Source organism: Drosophila willistoni, unplaced genomic scaffold (genome assembly GCF_018902025.1).
Source record: "Drosophila willistoni isolate 14030-0811.24 unplaced genomic scaffold, UCI_dwil_1.1 Seg531, whole genome shotgun sequence".
Taxonomy (NCBI): domain Eukaryota; kingdom Metazoa; phylum Arthropoda; class Insecta; order Diptera; family Drosophilidae; genus Drosophila; species Drosophila willistoni.
In genome coordinates, this window is record NW_025814459.1 from 1,368,421 (window position 1) to 1,380,836 (window position 12,416).

The 12,416-nt window shown below is 41.9% G+C and overlaps 1 protein-coding gene across 2 annotated transcripts in view; it reads left to right on the forward strand.

The window, feature by feature from the left end:
* Positions 1–12,151, forward strand: part of LOC6653298 (prolyl endopeptidase) — a 140,890-nt gene extending 128,739 nt beyond the window's left edge. For both annotated transcript variants that reach the window (XM_002075638.4, XM_023181497.2), the window contains one exon: positions 11,629–12,151. In XM_002075638.4, the coding sequence (XP_002075674.2) occupies positions 11,629–12,028 (400 nt within the window). In that variant the 3' untranslated portion in view covers positions 12,029–12,151. The remainder of the gene's footprint in view (positions 1–11,628) is intronic.
* The last annotated feature ends 265 nt before the right edge of the window (positions 12,152–12,416 follow it).

A 12,416-nucleotide genomic window follows, 5' to 3' on the forward strand; every position in this document is an offset into this window, starting at 1 on the left:
TGTTCGAAAAGCAGCAACAGACACCGAGGGACCAAAATATACGACCACTAGCAATGACAACATGAAATTGTGGAGTTTTGTAGCAGAGAACGAGGATGCATGGTCATCAGAGCCTGATGACTAATCAGGAAGGCCGAATGTGAGATGGGATAAGGTAGTTACAGCGTGGTGGCAACTCCCTTATGCAGATTGGCAACGCAGCAGCAGTCGTGAGGTATCGTGAGCAGTCAATGTTCAGCAGTCAACAGTCAATGTTCAGCAGTCAGCGGTCGAGGTTCAGCAGTCAACAGTCGAGGTTCAGCAGTCAATAGTCGGTGTTCAGCAGTCAGAGGTATCAGCAGTCAGAAGTATCAGCAGTCAGCAGTAAGGAGCCGATAAATCAGCAGTACACAGAACCCGAGATTTAAGTTGCATATTGTAATCATTATTCGCCCGTCCACGATTTATAATACTAATAAACTATAATATAATACATTTGGGGACTCAATTGAGGACTCCATCTTACATACATATATATATTCGTTAAACTTAATCTATCATTTAGTACTAATTAGCCTGATTAACTCAATATATAATGTTAATTACTTTTAATTAAATCGCTATACAATGCACGCATCGTATCTATTAGATAGAGGGCTTCCCCATTGCTCATCCCTCCCCCTTCGGCTTGCACGTTCCCTTTTCCAATCCACAAACCATTATCGTTTTACAAGTTCTTCACTCTCCCCCCTACTCCCCGGTTCATTAGCATGGCCCTCACTTGGCTTTGTTTCGGCACCATGCATTCCCCGCACCCGTCTCGCGGGCATGCTTAGCCCTCACTTTTGTTCGCATAATTTCGGCAGTTCATGCTCTCACTGCTTTCGATCTCGTATGCGTGACGTAGGCAGAGAGCACCCATTGGCCTCCGGTACTCCCTCTCACGGTCATACACGCATAGTATACGTGTATTGTGGGTGTATGCTTATTTAGCATATTCGTACATGCATTGTATGTTAATGCATGCATCTCTATTGTGGCCTCTCTGTGCTCTTAAATTCTCTCACTGGGCCAATGCCCTTTTTCGCTTGCACTTGTTTGCTCTTACATAGCCGATTTCGCCCATTATGCCTCCCACGCATCTTCCCGCTTGTACGAAATCGCTCGCGGTTGCGTGCGGTTCGATCGATCGTGTTTGATCGTAACCGTATCGTACATCGTACCTCGTATATGTGGTTGCCGACTTCTCGCCTTATGCGTCCCACGCATGAAGATGCGGGAAGCCGCTTGTACGAAATCGCTTGCGGTTGCGTGTGGTTCGATCCATTGCGTTTGATCGTAACTTATTTGCTTTGCACTGGTTCGATCGACCAATGACGAGGTTGGTCGTATATCGTACATTTGGTTTGTGTCTCGGCTGTATCTTGTATCTGGTGCGTTATTTACACCGTTGGATTGCTTCGCTGCCGGTTTGTTGTGTGGGATATTATTATCATTTATAATATTCCTCACACTCCCCCCCTTCTTCGTGAGGGATTTGGCCTCCCCTGTCCCTTGTACCTTGTGTTTAATTTCTATGTGTATTTTCTTGTTTCATTTTTCCTTTTCTTCTGCCTGTGTGTTTTTTTTTTTTGCATCGGCTTTGCCAATCTTTTCCTTTTCCTTTTTTTTTTTTTTGACTCAGATCGCATCTTTTATTGGCCCTTTGGCATCTTTTCTTGTTGGCGCTTACTGAGTATCCTTTCGTTCTTGGTGGCGGATTAGGGCATCTTTTCTTTGTATATTACCCCTTGTGTTTTTTTTTTGGCCCGTTCCGCATCTTTTCTTATCCGTAACTTACATCTATTTACCCTACTTATTATACCCTTCTTTCCCGATACACCTGAATTACCCTCTGAGCTATCCTAATCCTATATCTAGTTTGTCCCGGCCACACTAACCTAACTCTCCTCGGCCCTTCCTGTTGCGCTATTTGGCCCACAATTGGCGCCACCGCCTCTGGCCACTCCTCCGGCTGTACCGCCTCGTACCTTTCGTGCCCTTCTGGCACCGGGCATGACGCTTGGCGGGCCACCGCAGGCCTAGAAATTTCCCTGGGCCCCGTGGGTGCAGACATTTGTCTGTTTAACATTGGCCTGGGCCACACCCACGGGCATTCTCGGTACTCAATCTGGTGTTCGAGCTCTTGTTGTTGCCTCTCTCTCTCTCCATCATTGCCGCCAGCCGTTCCCTGGCCTGTGCCAATTGCTGCACCGCCTCCTGCCGTGCCCTGTCTGCTTCTTGTAGCTGCGCCACTTGTTGGCACACCCACATGTGCTGCCAACATGCGTCGCCTGGCACCATATTTCCACCATTTCCCGGAGTTTGGCTGGACTCTCCCTCAGCCTCACCTGCTCCAGCCACGGCCTCCTCCTCCGATTCGCTGGCTTCTGACATGTAGTCCACCATACGAAACGGAGTCGGCGGCCGTGCTGGCTCCCATACTTGTGCCGGTGGCTCGGACACGTCGTCCCATGGCGCGTATTCTGGGCTGTTCCGTCCACTTCGTCCCTCCAGAATAACCCTTTCCCTGGGACCGTGAATGCCGTCATTGGTCTACTTTTCTCTTCTAACGGAATTTGCCAGTATCCGTCCTTCAGATCTAAGCTGCTTATGAATTTTGCTTCGCGTAGTTGATTCAAGATGTAGTCGATGCGTGGCTTTGGGTATGCATCCTTTATAGATTTTGCGTTAATCTGTCTAAAATCTACACATAATCTCCATTTGCCTGTCTGTTTCTTTTTCACCATCACTATGGGTGAGCTATATGGGCTTTGCGATGGATGCATAGGCATCCCATTGTCAACAGTTCGTCGACCTTTGCGTTGATTTCTCCTTGTATTTTTGGATTTTTCGGGTAATACCTTTGTTTTATTGGGATATCGTCCTTCATCGTTATGCGATGTATCCCCATCTTTGACAGTCCCTTAACTTTCCCTAATTCCTTCAACTCCTGACTTAGATAACTTTGTATTTCTTGTTGTTCACCATTCTGAGTCACCATGATGGATATTCTTTCTACCAGCCTGCCCTGTATTCGCTTTACTGTCGGTATTCGCACTTTGTGGCCTCCACACTATATTTTTGTGTTCATAATCCTGAGGAAATTCCACCCTAAGATCAGCGCATCCATTCCTTCTGGCATGACAAGGAATGGCATGTGGATTTCCTTATCCCCGAATCTCACGTATCCTGTCCATTGCTCTTCAATGTCTCGCACCTTTCCGTCTGCCATGTATACCTTTTTGTGTGTGTTCTCCCATTTTCCTTTATTCCTCACTGTTTCCAACATCTGCTTTCTGATGAAGCTACTCGTGGCTCCGGAGTCAATTGTAGCTTCCATCTGGATTCCTGCTACTTCGATAATCGCTGACAATTGATCCTCTTCCTCTACTAGTTGACCTATTAGTGGTGAGAAGCTTGTTGGCTGGGTCCCTGCTCGCCCCGGATAGGCTGGAACCGCCTTTCGTTTCCCGAACTCCAGCAACATTCTTTTGTCCTTTTTCCAATCTTTCCACACTGCCAGCAGAAATTGAGTCTCTGATTGTTGCATTCCCTGGCCCAGTGTCCGGCTCCCCCGCACCTGCGGCATGCCTGATTTGGGTTATTTCCTCCTCTGTGGTTTGGTTGGTTGTTATGTGTTCCTTGAGCATTCTTTTCTGATGGAAATCGAATCGCTCCTGTTCGAGCATCTCGTGTTGTTCTGCCAACTGCATCAGCTCATCTAGGTTTCTGACCCTGTGCGTCCGAGCGAATATTTTTAAATCTGGAGTGCAATTTTCCAATATGACCTCCAATTGTTCGTACTCTGGTATTTTAAGGGGTTTCATCAATGTTTGCATGTCCACCATATAGTCCTTGAAGTACTCATTTCTGTTTTGTTTGGGATTTTTCACTTGATCAGCCAATTTGTTGAAGAATCCTCTCGGCAAAAAGTATTTCTTGAAGCCCTCAACAAATTCCTTCCATGTTCGCCACTGCTTATTGTTTGCGACGTACCATTTGAGTGCTCTGTCTTTCAGTAGTTCTGGCATTGCTCTCGGGATCATGTCCAGCTCGATGCCATACATGTCTGGTGACCACTCGATCTGTTCTATGAACTCTAGCGGTCTCGAATTGCCATCGAATCTGAATGTCCACTCCCTCACTTATTTTGCCAACTTGGCGTATTCGGTGGTCCTGTTTGTTGTATGTGGTGCCGTTTTCTTGGGTTCTATCGTTTGTCTCCTTATGTCCCTCTTTGTCTCTGCGCTATCTAGGGCTCCTTCGCTTCCCCATCTGGGTGGTAAATATGGAGGGATTGCTAGTGTGGCGATGTTTATTTTCTGGAATTCCTCAGCCTCCTTGTCTATGCCATTTTCACATTTCTTCGATGTGCTTGCTATTGTTTTCATTTTCAGATTTTTCGAGTATTTTGTCTCCAATCTATTTATTTCCTCCTTCCAGTCTGGGTCCGTTTCATTCCTTTCTACCCACTCGCCTAGCTCGCCTCCTCATTTCCTCCACTGTGCCGGTCATCTCGATCCCGATCCTTTGGCCTGTCTGTACCAGATCCTCCTTCTTCATGTGGTAAATCCATCCTTTTCCCATTTTGATCTTTTTTGATTTACAAACTGTAGTTTTTATTTCTAAATTTCACCAGTATAGCACGTTGGGTGCCAGTTGTAACGATCCTTTCTCGTCCCTTGGGATATCTATGCTATTTCTTGGGCTAGGTTCGGCACAACAAAATTTATTTTGTGCCCCAGTGAAATTAGAACACGTTTGTTTAATTATCAGTTTTGGTGGTATGTTTATTTACGATTGTTTATGGGCTTGGTTGGATACGACAAGTTGCTCTAAAGGAGTCCCGAACTTGGACAGTGCTGCTTATGGCTGGGGTCCCTCGACGCTCGATCCTAGTCCGTCTCTCGTCCCTTGTCTATGTCTATGTCTCCTCTGGTTCTCGTTTCAGACTCGTGATGTAAATATCTTGTCTGATATCTCCCTTTTCAGAATAATACCGGCGCGTTAATTGGCCTTAGGATATATCCTCTGGCTTTTCTCTCACGCTCCTGGCGTATTCTGATGTTCTAGGGATGTTACTTCCACCTCAATGCCTCTGACTGCGTTTCTAAGATGGTCTTTGCGTGCTCGTAGCCCCAAGGATAAATCCTGTGGCCGTTTGTTGTAGGGCGGGATTCTCGCAGCAATTGGTGTTCGTCACGATATATAGATCCTGGAATTTCAGTAACAGGATATATCCTTGTACCTTCCAATATGCTGGGAATCGTCCTAGAGCAGTATGACTTTTCTTATTTGCTGGGCACGGTGTTCTAGTCCAATTCCAAGGACTTGCTGGTTATAGGGTAATTTGAGAGGTTACTCGTAATGCCTTCTCAAATTATTCTGATTTTCTTGATCCTTTCACTCGTTTTGTTTCACTAGTATGAGCTTTTAAGGTTACTCGTAAGGCCTTAAAAACTCCCTTGGTTGATCACGACTTGTAGTCGTTGCTTGATGGGCGTTGCCTTTATATAGGCAGCTCCCACGGCCTCAGGAATATATTGGTGTAGTACCGCTATACAGCTGGTACATTTCCATCGGCCCTCTGCTTTCACCCACGCATCCACTTGTTGCTATGCGTGGTGAAAGTCCCGTAAATCCTTGGCGCATATGTCCACTTTCTCTGTGGCTGCGCGCCCATTCATTCCTTGTCCTTGTCTTCCTCGCTTATATATATTGATTTGCATCACTTTCTTATGTTGGCGTCGCCTTCCCATTGGCCGCCACTCGTATCCCGTTTACTTTCGCTGCTTTCCTTTTTTCTGGCGGCGCTGCCGTCGCCCGTCGCTCCCCTCAATCCGCTTGTCATACCCAAACTTCGTATATTATTTCCAAATTATAATTATGCATACATACGTATATATATTCGTTAAACTTAATCTATCATTTAGTACTAATTAGCCTGATTAACTCAATACATAATGTTAATTACTTGCACCTTCGGCTAGCACGTTCCCTTTTCCAATCCACAAACCATTATCGTTTTACAAGTTCTTCACTCTCCCCCCTACTCCCCGGTTCATTAGCATGGCCCTCACTTGGCTTTGTTTCGGCACCATGCATTCCTCGCACCCGTTTCGCGGGCATGCTTAGCCCTCACTTTTGTTCGCATAATTTCGGCAGTTCATGCTCTCACTGCTTTTGATCTCGTATGCGTGACGTAAGCAGAGAGCACCCATTGGCCACCGGTACTCCCTCTCGCGGTTATACACGCATAGTATACGTGTATTGTGGGTGTATGCTTATTCAGCGTATTCGTACATGCATTGTATGTTAATGCATGCATCTCTATTGTGGCCTCTCTGTGCTCTTAAATTCTCTCACTGGGCCAATGCCCTTTTTCGCTTGCACTTGTTTGCTCTTACATAGCCGATTTCGCCCATTATGCCTCCCACGCATCTTCCCGCTTGTACGAAATCGCTCGCGGTTGCGTGCGGTTCGATCGATCGTGTTTGATCGTAACCGTATCGTACATCGTACCTCGTATATGTGGTTGCCGACTTCTCGCCTTATGCTTCCCATGCATCTTCCCGCTTGTACGAAATCGCTTGCGGTTGCGTGTGGTTCGATCCATTGCGTTTGATCGTAACTTATTTGCTTTGCACTGGTTCGATCGACTAATGACGAGATTGGTCGTATATCGTACATTTGGTTTGTGTCTCGGCTGTATCTTGTATCTGGTGCGTTATTTACACCGTTAGATTGCTTCGCTGCCGGTTTGTTGTGTGGGATATTATTATCATTTATAATATTTCTCACAGTGGCACCAATCACAGAACGCATCGAGATCTGATTGCAAGTACTGTGGGAAAGAAGGATCATTATAGGAAAAACAAATCTTGACGTCATCCGCAAACATGACCACGCGTGAATGAGCCAAGGCCAAAGGCAAATCATTTATAAATAGTGTAAATAACAGTGGGCCCAGATGACTGCCTTGGGGTACACCTGACGTAACTCGAACAGTTTTAGATATCGAGGAACGAAAAGACACCTTTTGGGTTCTGCCAATAAGATACGACTTTAACCAAGCCAATAGTTTTGGGGAAAACCCCATTATGTTAAGTTTCGCGAGAAGCATAGAATGATCAACCGTATCGAAAGCCTTACTAAAGTCAGTATAAATAACATCAGTTTAACACTTTTTACGGAAGCCATGGTGTACAAGGGTAGTCAATTCTAAAAGGTTAATAAGCGACGAACGACCTTTCATGAATCCATGCTGACAAGGAGAAATAGTGGATCTGGATAGGTGTTGAAGGGAAGACGTAATAATTTTCTCAAACAGCTTTGGTATTTCCGAAAGTTTGGCAATGCCACGGTAGTTAGAAACATCCGATTTGCTACCCTTTTTAAAAAGCGGAATAATAAAAGACTCCTTCCAAATATCGGGAAAGGTACAAGTCTCACTCGATATAAAGAATAACCGAGATAAAGGCTTAGATAGGGAATTCGAACACATTTTAAGGATGCAACTAGGTATATTATCAGGACCGGGAACGAAGGAAGACGTCATAGATGACAAGCTAGAGATAATACAGTCTTCACTAATACTAGGAAAAAACATACAATTTAAATGTGGGATTGAAAAGGGATAGGGTGTGGGTTCCGAAACAGTAGTAGAATAAGTCGACTGAAAGAATTTAGCAAACAGATCTGCAATATCTGAATCATTATTAGCAGTCTGGTCATTAAGTCTGAAGGTGGAGGGAAGTACATTAGAGCGTCATTTGGAATTAACAAAGTTATAAAATCTTTTGGGGTTCTTATAAAATTCAACCTTACAGCGAACGATATAATTATTGTAGCATTGAGTGTTTAAAAGACAAAATTGAGATTTGGCTATACAGTAATTTGCATAGTCAAGTCGCGAACCAGATTTTTTAAATCTTTTAAAATATCTCGATTTAATGTTACGGAGATTAGAGAGCCTACGTGTGAACCAGACTGGCGCGCTGGAGACGGTAGAGACATTCACATAAGGAACGCATTTATCAATTAGAGAATTAAGAGCAGAGTAGAAAAACTTCACTGCACGATCTATATCGTATCTATATTCGTAACGGAATTGTAAGAAATAGTAAGTTCAATGGTAGGGTGATAGGGATCTTCAGGTTTCACTAGGGGCTGTGTTCGGGATACAGCACTAACAGTGGGATCAGAGACAAAAACAAGATCAAGGATTCTTTTAGAAGAGTTAAGGAAAGAATTCAACTGATATAGCGGACATTCAAGTAGGCTATCAAGAAAAAAATGTTGAGATGAAGGAATTAAGAAAGATAGATTATCATCAACAAGCCAAGAAATATTTGGCAAGTTGAAATCACCTAAAACTTTAAGGAAATCGCGATCTTTAAGACGATTAAAAATAGTTTGCAAAGCATCAGCATGGTGCATATAGGTCGTTATATCAGAAGCTGGAGGAATATATGAACAAGAAATATATAAGCTAAAGTTGGAACATGTAATTTCGACGCAAATAAACTCAACACCTAAGGGCAGATCAATCGGCACAACACTTGAACACAGATTCGAGTTAACAGCAATGAGTACTCCACCGCCACGACGACCAACACGATCAAGCCTATAAGAAATAAAGTTATTAGAAAGAATTTCATTATCCAAAACAGAGGAGTTAAGCCAAGTTTCAGAGAAAGCTAATATGTCAGCCGAAAAGGTTTGGCTATCACAGAACAGGTTCGAGAGCTTGGTAAGAAGTCCTCTTACATTTTGATAATGAATGCAAAGACTAGACGTTATTAGTTTTTTGAAGCAGAAGATAAATTAGGAAGGTGGACAGGCAACGGACGGGAGCGCTTATTGGGCGCAAACTCGTGTACAAGTAGGCGCTCTGGCCAGAAATTATTGTCAACCATAGCTGAGAAATACTCATTGGGTACTGTAATTTTAAAAGGGGAGATTTCGCGAGGCCTAGAAAACTTAAACTTTTGAATTAAAACTTTAGCAGGGTATATATTACTAATGTAAGCTGCCACAGACGACTCAGAAGTATCAGGAGCAAGCCTAGAGATAAATAATTGTTTGCAATGAGGCACTACAGTTAGTGGAGGCGGAGGAGCATTGGGATCCGCAAGTGATTGAGAGCTAGCATGATCCTGTGATTGATCAGAGTTCCCGTGAGGGATAGAATGAGGTACCCAGAAGCAACTCAAGGGTACATTTCTTGGGCGACTTCTCGGAAGGTGGAACAAACTTGAATTGGGACAATAAATGTACGCTAGAGTCACACTCGTTAGACAGCTGTTTGGCCAGTTTGTTTAAAGAAAGAAACTTTAAACGAAGATCCCTATACATACGGCTAAAATCAAGCACAAGATGGGCAAGTCCAGCGCATTAAGCCAAGCTCAGGCTTAGACACAGACAAACCAGAAAATTTGTCGTAGTCGCGGCCATTAAGGCCAGCACATTTTAAGTGAATAAGATTATCGCAAAGCCAACAAGATATTGCTCTATACTGATCATCAAAACGATCAGAATGCTTGCAAGTAGGTAGACAACAAGCCATTATAAAGCCAAAAGAAACACAAGGCAAAAGAAAAAAAAATAAATTTATAAGAAATAAATAGAAAAATTTAAATACACAGCACAAAGATAATTATCGATAAGAAATCAATAATTACAAATAAAACAAAGAGAACAGCTAGAGTGCACAGCACATGAGAGAATGCAAGAACAGTTATAAACCGAGCTTTGAGAGGCGGCCTTACAAAAGTGATTACGCGGGAGAGAAGCTGAGCACAAGCACAAAGCATATAGAACAACAAAGCCACTAGCACTGATGGTATGATGGGGGCGATGAGGGGAGCAACTGCAGAAGCAATGACTAGAGAGAAAAAAATAAAAAGAAAAAAATTAAATGCACCGAACACTAATCACGAAACAGAAAAACTGTTTAAACTATTTAATTTGGCGAATTATGGAAATAAAACACAAGGGTGTCAAGCAAACAACACCAGTGAAAGCATAAACAAACTAAGCACAATTAAAAACTGAGAGAAAACATTAAATATTAATAAAAACTCAGGAGCTATGCAAAAACACGACCGTCACGTCAGAGAGCAGAAGCTTTTTGATGATTATAATCTCTAATAAGTATATTGCTGATCCACAAGGACGGTGATTCAGATACTTAATAGTATTTCATCCTAATCAACATAAATCAACCTATAAGTTGGATCGCACTAACGGCAACCCCCAACAGGAACCAGTGGACGGACCCAACATCTTAATTTACACACATATATGCGCGTAATGCGGGAATGAACATAGCAAACGAAATCGGAATAAAACTGCTCGCCGATTGAGCGTGAGCAAAATTATTAAACAAACAATTTAATCGATTTCTATTGGACTTTGGGACTATTTGTTTGGGGACTATTTGTTTTATATAGGTACATGTTGTTAATTGACATTTGAAGTAAAATTTGTAAAATCACCGACTTGGAAAATGCTATTCGTCAGAAAATCGACTTAAAGTCTTTTAACGCAAACAGCTTCATTTCCAATCAGTTGAAGCGCTATATCTTTGTCTGCTTTATTTTGATTTACTTCAAATTTTCACACAACATTCTTTAAATGCTATAGATAAAAAAAAAACAAAAAAATTTAAAAAAATATATTTTTAAACACCTTAGATTGGCCTTAAACAGTTGTTTCACTTGGTGTATGGTATACCAAAGTCAGTGCGACGACTTCCCTGTTTTTTTATACCCTTGCAAAAAGGGTATATTAATTTTGGTCAAAAGTGTGCAACGCATAGAAGGAAGCATCTCCGACCATATAAAGTATATATATTCTTGATCAGCACGACGAGACGAGTTCAAATAGCCATGTCCGTCCATCCGTCCGTCCGTCCGTCCGTCCGTCTGGATCAACGCAAACTCCTCCTAGACCGTAAGAGCTACGGAGCTGAAATTTTGCATGTAGGCTTGTATATACTGCAGGCGTTGTATATCTCGGATTCAGCCCGATCGGATCACTATATCATATAGCTCCCATACAAATGGCAAAGTCACGAACAGTGACTTTTCTTAATAACTTCGTTATTTTCTGAGCTATTGTCGTGAAATTTAATATTGGTGAGTTAATTACACATATAAACGACTATGCAAAATTTGATCAAGATCGGGTAACTATATCATATAGCTCCCATAGGAACGATCTTTCGAAAACAGTGACTTTTGTCAATAACTTCGTTACTTTTGACGTGATTGGTTTCAAATTGAACCATTGTTAGTTTAATATATCTGTTAATGACTGTGCCAAATTTGATAGGGATCGGGTAACTATATCATATAGCTCCCATAGGAACGATCGGTGGAAAACAGTGACTTTGATCAATACTTCGTTATTTCCTATGCGATTGTAGGCGTTTCTTTTGGACATTAGCCTTTTTAGCTTAAACGTTTTTTCACTTTTATGGCTATAGGTAAGAAAAAAGTTACCAAAAAAGTTGCAAGGGTATACAAACTTTGACGCGGTCGAAGTTAGCCCCGGCCCTCTGGTTTTTCATTAAAATACTAATTTGCTTTTTTATATTCATAGGGTTATGGATATGCTACGGTTTCACAAATTTACGATTGGGCATGCCTGGTGCTCAGATTATGGTAATCCATCGGAAAAAATTCACTTTGAAAATCTGTATAAACTATCCCCACTGCATAATGTGCATACACCAGAAAGTTTTGAAATGGAGTATCCGTCTACACTGATTTTAACAGCTGACCACGACGATCGTGTGAGTCCCTTACATTCATTAAAATTTATCGCTGCATTGCAAGATGCAGTTCGTGACTCAAAATTCCAAACCAAACCTCTGTTACTTCGTGTTTATCAAAAATCGGGACACGGGGCTGGTAAACCCACATCAAAAAGAATTGAAGAGGCAACGGACATCCTTACTTTTTTATTAAAAGGACTAAATGTTGGCACTGTTAATCTTTAATACTAATATCCATATGGTTTATTATTAAATATATTCATAATAATAACTTGATTTTATAAACACATCGATGTCCACATACGAAAAAAATATTGATCAGAAAATAAATATAGCAGCAGTTTGAAATTTGTTGTTTGCTTTTGTATGTATCAACACTATTTCAGAAAATATTTTACTATTCGGCTATTTATTATTTATTGCCGTCGGATTGAAGAATTGAATTGAATAATTTAATAGTGTTCTAAAAATATGTATTATGTAGTATGTATATATAAATTATTTGAAAGACTTTGTTTCTTAATAATGTTCCATATAAAAGTTATATGTATATCGCTTGAAAATCGGATTGGGACACCCTAATATCTAGGAAACATAAACAGAAGCTGTTTCA